This window comes from Periplaneta americana, chromosome 10, assembly GCF_040183065.1.
Source record: "Periplaneta americana isolate PAMFEO1 chromosome 10, P.americana_PAMFEO1_priV1, whole genome shotgun sequence".
Lineage (NCBI taxonomy): Eukaryota > Metazoa > Arthropoda > Insecta > Blattodea > Blattidae > Periplaneta > Periplaneta americana.
Window position 1 is genome coordinate 92,850,660 of NC_091126.1, and position 16,433 is coordinate 92,867,092.

At 33.8% G+C, this 16,433-nt stretch overlaps 1 protein-coding gene across 2 annotated transcripts in view; it reads right to left on the reverse strand.

Moving 5' to 3' along the window:
- The window catches only part of LOC138707893 (inactive phospholipase C-like protein 2), an 876,200-nt gene that overhangs the window by 13,058 nt on the left and 846,709 nt on the right, over nucleotides 1–16,433 (reverse strand). Inside the window, exon 18 of one of the 2 annotated variants that reach the window (XM_069837934.1) lies at nucleotides 4,410–4,595. In XM_069837934.1, coding sequence (XP_069694035.1) covers nucleotides 4,410–4,595 — 186 coding nt within the window. Of the gene's footprint in view, nucleotides 1–4,409; nucleotides 4,596–10,545; nucleotides 14,463–16,433 lie in introns of those variants that run through there. The other variant, XM_069837935.1, reaches the window with a different exon arrangement.

Consider the following 16,433-nt stretch of genomic DNA (forward strand, 5'->3'; position numbering starts at 1 on the left):
AATTCAACAAGGCTCAGTTCTCAGTCTGCTACTCTTTTCAATTTATGTCAATGACGTCTCAATGAACATAGTATACATTGTAGCTACCATCTATATGCTGATGATCTCCAATTCTATATACATTTCCGACCTGATACATTAAATGACTCTATCCACAAATTAAACAACGATCTCATTTCAGTCTCGACATGGGACAGCAGAGATTCGGACTTAGACTTAATGCAGCCAAGACTCAGGCCATAATCATCAGATCCAATAGACTGCTGAACACTTTGAATGATAGTCAAATTCCGGCCATTATGCTTAATACTGAAATTACATACTCACCTATCGTGAAAAATCTAGGAATATATTTTGATAAAGAATTAAGTTGGAATTATCAAGTAAAGCACACTTGTAAAAAAATCTGCCCATCTATTCACTTGTTAAGCTGGTTCAAGCATTTCTTTCCCAGGCCACCGAAACAAACATTAGTTCAAACACTTGTAATGACGCACTGGTGTATTTATGTTCCAATCATAACCAAAATACTCGATCTCATATCACCGGTACATTGAGTAATCCTCATCATAACACTTCATGATATTCTTCATCATTCACCGTTTCAATTTCTCTTCATTGGAACTCCCCATACCTTAAGGGGCTATCAGACATTGACTACTTTCAAAAGCCTGATGTCAAACAGACTGCTTAGACAGTGATATTTATTAAAATGTAATTTTTCTAATATATGATTTTTATTTTTAATATATAAATTTTCTCTATTATTTTAATAATTACTACTTCGATTCACATTTTTGCAATAATGTTTAACACTTAGAATTACATATAATAAAACTTGTCTTAATTTTTTATTATTATTATTATTATTATTATTATTATTATTATTATTATTATTATTATTATTATTATTATTATTATTAAAATTTTTATTATTATTATTGGCCCTAGGCTGTTGTACAGCACAATGAATATTAGTAAATAAATAAATAATTTTATTATTATTATTATTATTATTATTATTATTATTATTATTATTTATTTTCTATTGCTCCTGTATTGTTGTCATATTTATATTTGCTATTGTTCTTATACTTGTTGAGTAGAAGAGAAGGCCTTATGTCCTTAACTCTGCCCAGGCAGACAGACAGACAGACAGACAGACAGACAGACAGAGAGACAGACAGACAGACAGACAGATAGACAGATAAGTAAAGTAAGTAAGTAAGTAAGTAAGTAAATAAATAAATAAATAAATATTCAAAGTGCGGAATTATACAGTATTCATATGAAAATTTCATAGAGCTACCATACCTTTGACGAATATATACCAGACATTATGAAATTAGTTCGACAGAAGGTCTGGGATAATGAAAGAACAAAGCTTGTTTTAACTGGAGAAAGTCTTGATGATAATGATGTGGCATTAATGCTGAAGACATTGCAAGAATACAAGACAGACATTAAAGATATTCTTATTACAGTCAATTCATGCATATACAGTGAAATCTGTTCAAATCGGAACCTGAATAATCCGGAATCCTGTCTACTTTGGAACAATTTATTGGTCCCAGCAAAATTCGTATGTATTATGTGCAATTTTTCCTGAATAAAACGGAAACTGTCCAATGCGGAAATGGAAACTGCCTGCTACTGTTCAAAACGGAAATAATATTTTGGACACACTATATTTTGTAACTATATTTTGAAACAGTGTGTAATTTCAAGGAATATACGAAATATATAGATCACTAAAACACAAGTTTTCTTTGCAAAATTTTAGAGGGTACGAGAGTGTGTTGGCCTGTCAGTCATAAATTTTATTACTCTGTTGACTAGACAGACGAGTCCCTTCAAAGATTTTCAATGCTTCACACCCGTACACTTTCGTAGCTAGACAGAGCGCAAGTGTAGTGATTTCCTGGTAAAAAAAAAAGTTGCGTAAAATGTAGCATTAACATTAAGTGATGAAGTAACAGTTATCGAGTTAAAGGAAAATTAGAAACGAAGTGTATGTGAAATAATGTTGAGGTTCAGTTGTAGAAAACTCAGGTGTGACACTTTAAAGATAAAGATCATAATGAGTGAGTGGCTTGCGGCCAATATTGGTGACATAAAAGGAACCAGAAAACAACTGTTTATGTGGAAATAAATGAACTATTGTGGGAGTGGGTTCTTCATGACCTTTCAAAGACATGCCAATTTCTAAATCTATTCTGCAAAGCAAGCCATTGTACTGGGAAAGAAATTACATAAAGCAGAATTCAAAGCTTCTAATGGATGGCTCCTAGTCCAATTAATTAATAATGTGCAGTCATATACAATACAGTATTATAGTATAGTTTTGGATATTAAATTGAATGAGATTAGTAAACTTTAGTAGTGTTTAATGACTAATGAATGAGTTACAATAATATTTTCATCAAGATGATTCACCAACGGAATAAGGGACAGAAGGCTGATTTAATGTGAGTAGTGTTAAATGGAATATTTTGTATTCCTTGCAGTTTGCGACATGTCATTTTGTTTTTCATGTATACGAATGATAAAATATTCCATTTTAATGTAAAACCTGAATAATACGGAAATCTGTCCACAACAGAAAAAAAAATTAGGACCATGTCACTTCCGTCTTGAACAGGTTTCACTGTGTTTGTATCTGTGTTTGGAGTGACTGAGATCTCCAATCTGAAACTAAACTACTCAGAAATAAATAGGGATATTGCAATTTTTTTTTAGTTGGTTATTTAACGACACTGTATCAACTACTAGGTTATTTAGCGTCAATGAGATTGGTGATAGCGAGATGGTATTTGGCGAGATGAGGCCGAGAATTCGCCATAGATTACCTGACATTCGCCTTACGATTGGAGAAAACTTCGGGAAAAATCCAACCAGGTAATCAGCCTAAGCGAGGATCGAACCCGACCTGAGCGCATCAGACAAGCACCTTAACCAACTGAACCACGCCGGAGGCCAGGATATTGCAATATGGAATACTCTCAAATAACATTTCCATGTAAATTGTTCCATAACAACAAGAATTTTAGCCTTGCATTAGTCGCACATGGGCTGAGAGGCTCATGGGTTTTATTTAGTTTAATATCTTAACAGATGGGTGTATGTTCTTATTTTCTTAGGACATCTTGCACCACATCTTGTTAGTGTTATGCTGAAGTGGCAACCTAATCACTCTAATAATAACTTCGCACGTGTGATCGACGTCATCTGATGTGTCATTTGGGACTGACAGATCCCACGCAATAAGTCAAATTACAGACAATGCTGCGCGCAATATACTTTTTTCGGTACTTATTCAAGACGAGTAAAGAGACATAGTACGACATTCATAAACCTGAGAATTTGGAGGAAGTGTACCGTAATATTTTTGATGAAGATTCATTACTAGTAGATGACAATTTCCAAGAAAATGATGACTCTGGTTCTGAAGATAAAATTGAATCAAAAACTGCAGTCATAAGCAAGTCAAGGAGTTTTATTTTTATTATTATTATTATTATTATTATTATTATTATTATTATTATTATTATTATTATTATTATTATTATTATTATTATTATTATAAGCTGCCATAGTTGTCAAGTGGCTAGTGCACTGAACTGTGGTGCCATGTTCGATCCCCAACATACCCCAGATTTGTAACTTGTTTTGGACAAGGCCATGGTCCAGCTAACACAGTGGTTTTCTCTGGGAGCTCTGGTTACCCTGTGGTATCCCAAAAATATCCATCATCTCAGCCTCCTATGGCGCACCCTGCTATAGCATTAGGCTTATAAGCCAAGAGGCCCAGACTCAAATCCCACTCTACTCTGAATTTATAACTCGTGTTTGGCAAGACCATAGTCCAGGTAACACAGGGGTTTTCTCCTGGTACTCTGGTTCCCGATCCCTCTGTGACATCCCAAAAATTCTCCATCATTATCATGCATTACGAGTGTAATGTGGACCCACCAACTGTGGTGCACTCCAGACAGTCTCCGACGAATGAAGTGGTCTACACTTCTTGGCAGTAGTGACATCTATGAATAACTTGTATAGTTGGGGCGAAAAACGATAAATTAATGGTCCTGCTATTGTAAAAAGAAATAAAACCTTTTAATCAGGAATAATTGGAGGACGTTTGTTAATTGCTAAGCAAGGAATTACAGGTTTGTTGTTTAGAAAGACTGTGCACTGGTTTAAATTTTCTCCTTAGACAAAGTTATTTTGCGATATTATTAAATTATATATGGTTTTATAGTAAAGCAGTTATTTAAATTGTTTTTTTCGTAGATTAATGAACAGTGACAATCAAGGGATTTTGTTCCTGCTTTGAAAAAGTTACCTTTCCCAAAGGTAATACTCTAAACAAATCATCTTCACATCCCTTATTATGTGTGCATACTCACCCCGTGCTCATCACGAATAGCCATGGAGTTCACCTGAGGACTGGCAGACAGCCGCTGGAGCAAGACTCGCAGACATTGTTTCATATTAGCAGTTTCGCCAAGTCCACATTCTGTCCGCAAATCCTCCATTGCAGCATCTGCATCTTGACGGACTTTGAGAGCTTCTTCTAAAGTCTGTGCTATGCCCTGAACAAATTCAGAGAAATATAGTATTACCTTCATTATACTTACAGTAACACAAAATAATTAAATACGTACTGATTTCTTTAGAAGCAAAGGAGCTAAAATTTATAAATGCAATAGTTGGGAGCCTGTTACGACAGACAAGTAGTCAGTACCCATACTCTCCATACTGCACTTCTATCCTGAAAGTGTGACAGTGTTTTATCGATTATAGCAAGGTGATCCACCCACTCGCGTACTCACACACACACACACACACACACACACACACACACACACACACACACACACACACACGCACATACACACACACCTGTGGGGGAAATTTAAAACAGAAAGTTTAAGTGAACAATCCACACACTCTTGAAGAACTGGAGAATGAAGTCAGGCGAGTTCTGAGTGAAATTACAAATAGAGAGTTGCAGAAGGTGTTTCAGAATTTTCTACACCAATGTGATCTTTGCATCCAGAAAGATGAACCACATTTTCAACATATGCTTTGATAAAAGGTAAGATCAAGAAAACATTTTCTTATTACCTCTCACTGCCACATTATTTTTACAGACTATAGGTCTAAATCACCATCACTGCCAATTAGTTTTATTAAGCTTATTCCATTAGATTTAAAACGAGTCCAGTTACAGCTTTCGACCTTAAATTGGTCATGAACTATTATAAAATATGTAATTGCATGCAACTGAAATTTTATCATTTTTGCTGATTTTGTGAAATCAATGTCTCCTGCCTCTGATTGAGGTTCTGGCTGATATGTACATCTGTTATCAGGCAGTACATCTCACTTGACGATGTGTCAGAGGAAGAACAATTGTTTGTATGCATCTGAAATCTGATTAGTGTAATATGTAGCTAGTCAGCGATGTATGCAATGGAGGGGGGAAGGAACTGGCCACTCTATCCTATTATCTCCTAGTCTAGTTGCCTCATAAGTAGTGTTTTGTTGGTATCACTTGTGAGGTTCAGACCTGTCTTCGGACAGTTGACTAAACAACAAAATATATCTAATAGCAATATAATGTATTCTTTGTTTTAACATTTTTCAAAAACCTACAAAATTAAAACTGTACAAAAAATTCAAGAAATAACTTTATAGATCATGAACATATGCTGAAAGTTTGGAGGGGGGGAACTCCCCATACATTAAGGACAATTAAATATCTTGTGTTATATTTCTCAATTGTCTATACATCATACATTTTATGTACCAGTACTATAATTGCATCCATAAATGAAGTACAAGTGATTTGGAAAAATCCTTACCTATTTTTTAATAGACCTATATAGTTTTACTACTCTATCAGTCTCTGCAGTTGTTACATTATAGGTCCTTCCAGTAGTGGTTTGCACATGAACTTTTGTAATGATAGATTTCCTAAGAAAATGATGGATGTCTGATTTAGCAGGATAAATATAGCCTGAAATAACATTACTTTCACCAAGTCACTTCTCTCTTCTATGTTCGGAACACACTCAATCCACCAGTTACCATCATAACAACAAGCAACAAACCCTGAAATATCTTCATAATTAATCTCTTTTTGCAACAGTGTTAAGTTTCATTCCTTGAATTTATCAAAATTTGAGTAATATTCTGTTGCTAATTTTTGCGAACTGACTGGAATTAAGATATGCAATCTCTGAGTTCCCGTCAATGTCTGTCCATTTTTGAAACGATCTTGCAGAATAAGTTCTTCTTGATGCTGCTGAGATGTAAGGTATTCAAAACTACAGCTTTTTCATATTCTCTACACACCAGTCATAAAGCAGAAGAGATGTCATAATTTGACTGCTGTAGGGACGCTGCAGGCTGGCATGTGCAGCTAATCACTTAACAGTTCCTGCTACACTATCACATGGATCCTCATCATGTGATGTCGCATAGGAATGCCCTTTGGCAGACACCTCAAAATCCGACTTATGGTTACTTGCCTACAAGTGTCTTTTAGGGAACCCAGAGGTTCATTGCTGCCCTCACATAAGCCCGCCATCAAACCCTATCCTGAGCAAGATTAATCCAGTCTCTACTATCATATACCACCTCCATCAAATTCATTTTTATATTATCCTCCCATCTACATCTCGGCCTCCCCAAAGGTCTTTTTCCTCTCCGGCCTTACAACTAACACACTATATGCATTTCTGGATTTGCCCGTACATGCTACATGCTCTGCCCATCTCAAATGTCTGGATTTATTATTATTACTATTATTATTATTATTATTATTATTATTATTATTATTAATATTATATATTTAATATTATTAATTTTAATTATGTCAGGTGAAGAATACAATACGTGCAGTTCTACACTGTGTAAGTTTCTCCATTCTCCTGTAACTTCATCCCTCTTAGTCCCAAATATTTTCCTAAGAACCTTATTCTCAAACACTCTTAGCCTCTGTTCCTTTCTCAAAGTGAGCATCCAAGTTTCACAACCATATAGAACACCCGTTAATATAACTGTTTTATAAATTCTAACTTTCAGGTTTTTTAGAGCAGACTGGATGACAAAAGCTTCTCAACTGAATAATAACAGGAATTTCCCATATTTATTCTGCATTTAATTTCCTCCTGAGTGTTATTTATATTTGTTACTGTTGCTCCAAGATATTTGAACTTTTACACCTTTTCAAAGGATAAATTTCCAGACTTATGGTTATAGAGATTAATAAAATTCTTCTTGTTCTTATACTGTGCTGCAGATCTATCCGAAAAATAAAAATATGTGTTTTATTTTATTTTTTTTTTAATTTCACAGAGCGAAACAAAAAGGTACAATTGAAAGAGATGTACAGCAGTGGTATCATGTGTCAAACATTTAGATATTATGACATAACTAATGTGATTCAAAGTGTTATCACTATTCTTGAAGTAAACAACAAATGGTTGGATTGTTGCTTGGACATTGTTCCAGTGGTATGATTGAACTTCTTCCTGACGTATAAACGAATAATAAACAATGAACTCATTTGTGTGAAGTAATTATTTAAGTTCATTCAGGAAACTTGATTGTTGTGCTGCAATGCATGAATGAATAAAATTGTATTCAGTTTTACAAACAAATATCCAAAAATTCTTCTGCAGAATGAGTAACTTAAGTGTTGCTAAGTTTGTTCTGTCTGTATATAACCATTGCTTTAAGATATTTCATTAGGCCTAATTGAATTTATTTGAAACACATCAGAGAGAACATTTTGTAATTTTTGCTCAGCAGGACAATTTTCACAGTTCCCAAGATAACATTTTGGTAATGTAGGGTTACATATTACAAGTGAGAGGCAATGTTTGTATGAACTTAAATCTATTTCAGATTCAGCAATAAGTTCTTTCAATTTAGCACCTAATAACAATAATTTAACATTTTGTTGTACAGTGAAAACACATGAATGGTGACTTTGCAAAACGACGTAAGTCCACATTTTGGGGGTTTTGAGTTGAGAGCATGATTATGTCACTGTGTGCAAGGGGCATCGTTTAGTAGCAGAATGACTTTAACCCACGACTTTTGTATTGTTTTTCTTAGCAGCAGAATGTTTGGTTAAGGGTAAAACGACTTTAGTCCTGGACTTAAGTTGTTTTGCCTGTCGTACTAAAGATATTTACCTAATATGTAATTTTAATCATACAATCAGCTGATAAAATTTTTTTGTCTGTTGTTACTGGTAATTCTTTAGTTGAGAAAATTTATTACGTTTGAAGGACAGAGCATGAAAATGAAAAGCAATATGCTCAGTAATTGTGCTAAACTTGTAGCTGAAGTAAAAAGTATTGAAAAATGGAGCCAAGTTAAGCATCAAGATGGAGGATTTTCTTGCTGTCACATTTGACTACATGAAAAATGTATGCTTGCCTAAACACCAGTTCAGGATATGTACTACTATCGCCAGCTTACCGTCCCAGCTTTCTCTGTGCACAACATGAAAACTAGTGAAATGTCTTTTGTGTCTACCATCAGGGACAGGCCAAGAAAAATCTTAATGAGGTATGTAATTTTCTCCTGCACACTACGTCAATAACTGTGTCCCATCCAGTATATTAAATAACTTCGGTTGTTTTGTGACAGTTGTCCAGGACAAAATAAGAACAGCCCAATAATCAAATTCTTAATGGCAATAAGTGCTGAGAAACATTTCTTCAACATCATACTTTTCTCCATCAGAGATCTGTGCTCTTGTGATTAACAAATTGTTCAAAATAATGTTGTTCAACAATTGCAATAAGGTTATTTTATGATTCTGGTATAAATACATTTAGTTAAACATGTTTATATATCAGTAACCTAATAATTATGATGCAGGATTGAAGTTATTTGCAGAACAACTTAAGTCCTGAAGATAATTAAATTTTTACGACCTGAAGAAGAGTAAAAAAGTATGAATTTTTATACTAAAACTATTTCTCTTACATACAAAAAATTATTTTGTAAGAATATATGGTTCAGCAAAGCCAAAAAAACAATTTTCTTTAATTTCTCAAAACTACTTCTAGGGACTTAAGTCGTTTTGCAAATTCACCATTCACATATAGTATGAGTACCTGATGTCCCAGCTATAACTATGCTTCAGTCTTAATTCACAGAATTTAGAAAATTCTATTTTAATACCTGAATGGTACTGTTTGAAGAATGTATATGCTTCATTTAAATTGAATAATCATCATCATCATCATCATCATCATCTGTATAGAATCTGTAAACCAAGTTCACAGTAGCAAGACTCAATACCCTGTCAGGTTTGGGGTTTGTTGTAGACAATATCTCATAGTTCTTTACTAGTTCTTTAGCCTTTCTAGCCATATAGTTAGAAACCTAAAATTCTTCTTCAATTTCTTTTTTACACTCCAACTCTGTGGTAGCATTGTTATTATTCGGATTAGTTCATTCCTCTTGATAGTAATCTTAATTTTTTTTTCAGTTGTGAAATTATCTCCGAGTCATAACTTGTAATTTTGATATTATCTTCAATATCACTGTCGGAGAGAATTTAAAAAAATCTCCTTTTTAGTACATGTATTACTTTCTTTGTATTTTTCTGTGGATACTTCTTTTCTGTCAAACGCTTCTTCTTAATAGGGGACTTCTCAGCAGCCTGTAAGCTAGAATTTAGTAATTCAGTAGCGACATTCAAAGTAGCGGCATCTTCTGATTCATATAACTCTTTTTCCATTCTTTGCTTCACACTAATTCCTTCATCTGGATTATCATAGCTTTCTCTTTTTCTCAACTTACAACATTTAATCCTGTACCGGTATTTCCTACAAACTTTACAGTTCAAATTTAAACCACTAACAAAGTCTGTCATCTATTTCTGAATGGGTCTTAAATTTCTCACAACATGAGTGCATTTTACTCCTTGGAAAGGACAGCTACAGAGAAGTTGTTCACGTACACTCATTGCAAAATGTAACACTTCACCACATTAAGTTATACAAACTCTTTACGCAAGAAGTAAACCACAGTACATGTAACAAACATACATTTGCAGAACTGCAAGTCATGTTCTGAATTATGCTGCCATCTATTGGGAACAATAAATTTATATATTTTTATTTTAACATGCAGCCAAATGCAAATGAAAAAAATTCCCATGCTTACTAAAAAACTGTGTTCACTATAAAATAATCCTACTAGGTAGCCCATAAAATAATTTTTCACCATAGAGATGCTACAAGAAAATATTAAAAACCAATAATGTGTAAGCCCCTTACTTCCAAATTTGGGTTATGTATGGAATTTTCTTATACTGAGCAGACCACTGAACAAAATAAATTATAACTTTGGAGAGTTTTTGAGTTCCAAATTCAAACTTTGTAGCTATTTTAGACACATACGGACTTAAATCATATATATATATATATATATATATATATATATATATATATATATATATATATTTTTTTTTTTTTTAATTTTTTAGTTTGTAAGTTTTTGAAAAAATTGAATTACAATTTTTAACCTATGTTCTTAAAGCTAAAAAGATTCTGAGGGACTCAAAGGGAGCCTACAATTAAAGATCTTCGTTTTTTCTTGAAAATAAAACAAAGGTCAGTTGTGTATCTTAAATAGAACTCAAGATATACCAAAATATGTTAAGGACTGTAATGTGAATTTAGGAAATTTTTCAGTTCTTCAATCATCAATAACTCTTGTATATCTAGGAGATACGAAACCTAGTATATTTTAATTTCTAACTAGTTATAAGAAGTGCCGAAAATATTATTAGAATTGGAGAGGATAAGGTTGTGAGCCTTGTTGATTTCATATGGAATGACTCGTAGGCAACATATATTTATGTTATGGCGGTTATATCACCTACACACAACACTCAAACTGTTTGAACAGTTACACCTGCTGTTGATTAGTGGGTCCATACGATTGTCAGAGAACTCCACAAAACATATCCTCTCTCACCACTTATGTAATGCTTATGCATGCCATGGCAGGTCAGCATGCTGAAATGATATGTCCTTCATTTTTTATGGAACAATTATACCACTGTAACTCGGTTTCCAGAGCCTCGTTTGTTAAGACAAGTCACACCACAGGAAGATGAGGATGGGATCTGAGTAGAAGAGGTTACACAATGCACTTCACTACCCCTTACAACAAAAAAAGTATGATAAGTAGATTAAATTGATTTTCAGAATCAACAGAATCAAACTGTTTACTCTCAACCTCTGATGCAGGGTTTATAAGAAATGATTCAACAAACGAATAGGTTATTTCATTATGTTAAAAGTGCATCTACATGGTCCAACTTTTCTTTCAACTTTACACATTTAAGTAGGCCTAATGCATGCAAGAGTGAACGAAACGCATTCAATTGTGCATGCCTTTTTCCACTAAAAATGAGAGTGCATGCAGCAATTGAAAGCTACCTATCACCAGTGGGTATACTGTGCGTTGTTTCGTTCAACAGCAGTATGTACTGTAGCTAGCGGCTGATTGTTTTGTTTGGTGACGATGGTCATTTTAAGCTGAAATGATGGCAAATACGATCAGGTTTATTGAAAATTACCGCAAATATGAGTGCTTATGGTGTATTCAACCACAATTTTGAGAATCAAGTAGGGATAAGTATTGAGGTGAGTAGATTAGGTCTAAGATGGTTATGGGAGGAAATTGGAGTAATGAATTTAAATGTAATTTGTAAAATCGCAAAAGAGAGGTTAATGAAGCTACGAGACAGATATTATATCAAAATCTCAACGAATTAAGAACATTAAAACATCATGGGAACAAGAAGAATACGTCAGAATAAATAAAAGGAAAGTGAGGATCGTCTTAGCTTGGTGGAGACTAGGAACATGGAATTTGAAAAACAAGAAGGGTACCGTACCATAGAGAATGATATCTGCCCTCTTTGCGGCATGGGAGAAGACGCGTTCCATATATTATAGAATGTCAAGAAACAGACAATACAAGGAAAAAGTGGACAAATAATAAATTTTTGAATATGAATAGATACTGGTATGTAACATATAAGAAAATATGTAATGTAACTAATATGAGTTAAATAAATTGGGAAAATGTTTAATGATAGTGAAGATGAAATGGGAAGAGAAAGTTAAAGTAATGGTGTATTAAATTGATATTGTAGTGTGTGTGTTTTTTTTGTTTCGTTTTTGTATATTTATTTATTTATTATTATTATTTTTTTTTTTTTTTTTTTTAGTTGTGAGACTTGGCATAGGTGATTAAAATTGTAAAGTAAGGCAGATCTAGGGTAATACAGAATTGTAACAGGTCTGTCTTACAGATATATGATAGATGAATAAATATATCATATCATATTAAGTATTGATTGATATTTAATATTTATTAATTAATACTGTTTATATAGATATATATATGAAGCGAAGATGACATTAAACATGGCGCACCATGTAAACACAAAATCTGCATGCATCTTAATTGAACATACATTTTCAACTTGATTCTTTCAATATTCTTGCCAGACTGCATACGTATATGCATGGAAAATTGAACTGTACAGGTGCACCTTTAGAGCATTAAGGAGGCATTTAGAAACAAGAAATATACCGTATGTTAACAGTGTTTGTGAGACTTATGTCATGTCATAATATTGTTTGGAGATGTTTACTAACCAAGAAACTTCAACAACTGGGTGTTACAGGTAATATGTTATGAAGGATCTCTCTCAACATTATTATGCTACAAAGTATGGTATGGCAAAATTCAGGTGCAGACAGACTCACTTAGGACTACCTCAGTGTGCTTTTTAAGCACAACAGTATTTAACTTAACAATAATGATCTACCTAAACTGGAAAACAGCTCTATTTACTGATAACTTGTTTATATGACACTCACAAAAATCTAACGAAGTGTGAAATCTGAAAACAATCATTAATGCTACACTAGATTAACTTCAGTAGTGGTGAAAATCTGATCTAATGCCAGGCAGCACAACAAAAACAAATTTTCAACTATTCTCTTTAAAGAAAAAAACCAGTCGACATTAATTTGCATTATGCCAAAGAACAACTGCAAATAATAAAAAAATACCAAATACAATACACTACAATTTAATTAACTTAAAGAAAATATATCGACATTAGTAATGAGAAGGTAATAATTAGTGGATTTAATCTATTAGAGCTTCTAGTGGGTACAAAATGGAGTGACTTTAAAAAAACATTAAACATAATCCAAAATACATATATAACAAAACCTGTTTGAAATATTCTGGTGAAATATTAATAACATAATTTAAGTCAAATAAAAAGTTACTTAAATTCACATAAAATTCAACTCTGTGCATGTGCAGTCAAACCATTCCAATACAAATATTACAAGCCATCATATCTAATAAACCATTATAATTATCTTAGAACTTGAAACACAAGCCCTGCTACCTCATAAAAAATTGCCAAGATTTCCAAATTCTGATAAGTGGAACAGATATCAAAATTCTAGACACATCTTAATATATCAAAATGGATTTACACAAGAGGTGATAAATTAAAAGAACGATCTCCAGAACATAAAGAAAATGTATTGCAAAATACTAATGCGATGGATAGTATTATAATAAGATATAACTTAAATTTAAACAAAAATTTTAACAAGAAAAACATATGACCTAATGAAATAAGGGCCACTATATTAGAAATTCTATACATAAAATATAAACTGGATTGCTGGATTCATATACTGTGTGTGTATGTGTAATTACAGTATACCAGATGTTTCAGACCACCCGTATCAGCCTTTTTTCTCAAGAACTATATGGTACTGATTGTTCATAAAAAAATTTTTGATAACCAAAATCTATGTAAAGAATCGACTGGTGGTAGTACCATTTCCTGTAACAAACCGGAAGTAGGGGTATCTGTGGTCAACTTCGAAATTTCAAATGAAAACATAGGTCATTGGAGGTACCATTGGAAACTGCTTTCAAAAAGAAACAACTTTTACTGAAATTGTTTTCTAACTTATATTGTTCACTCACAAAACAACAAAAATGGTATCTTCTGAGAAATGCTGTATGTTGTTTATGTACGTACTGTACTGATAATGAGTACCGGTACATGATAATTGTAAACACTGCAGGTCTTGAAACCAAGTCACTTTCCACTGTCTTTTATTTTGCATAGTAACAGTGAATTTTGTTTATTCATCCATATCACGTTGTCTCCCTGTGTGTTTGCTATTTGGAAAATGTCATTCACAAATGAAGCATTGGACATGTTGATGACACTTGGAGAATGACATCGGAATTGCAGAGAAGCAGCACAAGATTACGCAGAGAGATATCCATTGCGCACCCATCATTTGTACAATGTTTTCCAGCGTCTTGCAAAGCGTGTGCGTACAAACGTTGTGATGCAGCTGAAACACAACAAGAGTGAGCATATCAGACGACCTGTCAGGAATGAGAAAGCTGCCGATGTCCTCGCTGCGGTGATAGTTAATCCTCATGACTCCACAAGAAGGATTGCCGTGACTCAGGATTGCACCATAGAACAGTGTTTAGAATTCTCAAAGACAACAAATTTCATCCCTATCATATTCATCTCCATCAGGAACTTGGGGGACATGGCTTCCAGACTAGTGCTGATTTCTGCAACTGGTTTCCAAACATGGACCGTGATTTCGAGCTCAGAATTCTGTGGACTGTTGAGGCAACTTTCAAAAGTAATTTTCAGGTGAATCTCCACAATGCCCATTACTGGTTTCCGGTTAATCCACACTGGTTTACATGAAGTGGATTACCAGCACATGTGGAGCCTCAACACAAGGTGTGGCCTTCTTGGATACCAAGTCATAGGACCTTACTTTCTTGAGAAAAACTTGAATGGTAGAACATACGCACACTTCCTTCGAATTATTTTGCACCAGTTGCTTCATGATGTTTCCCTTGTGCTTTGGTTAAAGATGTGGTTTCAGCAGGACGGCTGTCCAGTTCACTTTTCACGTAGGGCTGGACGAGTTATTAACCAATTATTTCCCTTACAGTGAATTGGACAAGGACCACCAGTAACTTGGCTGGCCCAGTCTCCTGACTTCACTCCAAATTACTACTTCATGTGGGGGAGAATTAAAGACATGGTCTACTAGGTGCGTTCAACAACTAGGGAAGATATGAAACAAAGAATCAGAGAAGCCTGTGGATCTCTCAGCTGTGCTGAAGTGCTCCATGCAATCACGGATGTTAGGAGGAGATCAGAACGTTGTTTAGTACAGGGTGGCGGACATTTTGAACATTTACTATGAAGTGTGTACGTAATTTAACAATATACAGCATCTCAGAAGAGTCCATTTTTGTTTTTGTGTGAGTAAACAATAAAAGTTAGAAAAAAAGTTTCAGTAAAAGTGGTTTCTTTTTAAAAGCAGTTACCAATGGTACCTTTGATGACGTATGTTCTCATTTGAAATTTCGAAGTTGACCACAGATTTCCCTACTTCCGGTTTGTTATGGGAAATGGTACTACCATCAATCAATTTTTTACGTAGGTTTTGGTCATCAAATTTTTTTTATTGAACAACCAATAAATGTAGTTTTCGAGAAAAAAGGCTTATATGAGTGGTCTGAAACACCCGGTATATATAGGCACACACAAAAAGATGGTTCTCTCATGGATTCAAATGGAGCTGGAACAGGTTACATTTCTCAGATCTTTTAATTTTATAAGAATATTGGGAAAACACTACACATTTTGATGGAGAGATCATCATTTCCTTCAAAACTCATTCATTTGGCTACGAATTGTAGGAATATTGCCAAATTATCAGATTCCAAAGCAGCAATTCAGGCAATAGTGTCAAATCCTTGTCCCAACATGAAAAAAAAAAAAAAAAAAAAAGGAAAAAATACGATACAACAAATTTTGAACTTATGTAAAATTAAGCCTATATTTTACAGTAGATTCCGGCCAATTGTGGAATACAGTACACTCAGGGCCTGTACTACGATCGCCTGTTAAAGCCCCAGATTCGTATACTCCAGGTTAGCAATCTGGAAGTTAAATATTTTGTTCTGTACTACCAGCGGATTTTAACTGCAGGATTGTTATCCGGAAGATATAGTAACATTTTTATTACGTTGGCAATGAAGTTACTGAAAATGTAGTGAAATTTATTGCGTTGGTATACCTTTCCCCGCGTATTTCATGTTTATGTTCCGTGTTTATATGGTACTATTTATTTTGAGGTTTTATTGTAAGCATTATTGTTATTATTTATTATAATGCTGAAGCTCCAGCCAAGAAAATAACAGAGTGAAGAACAGAAACTTACACATACTGTATGAAGAAACTTTACATGGAAGCAAAAGGTAAGATTTTAAAGGTTATGTTTCTT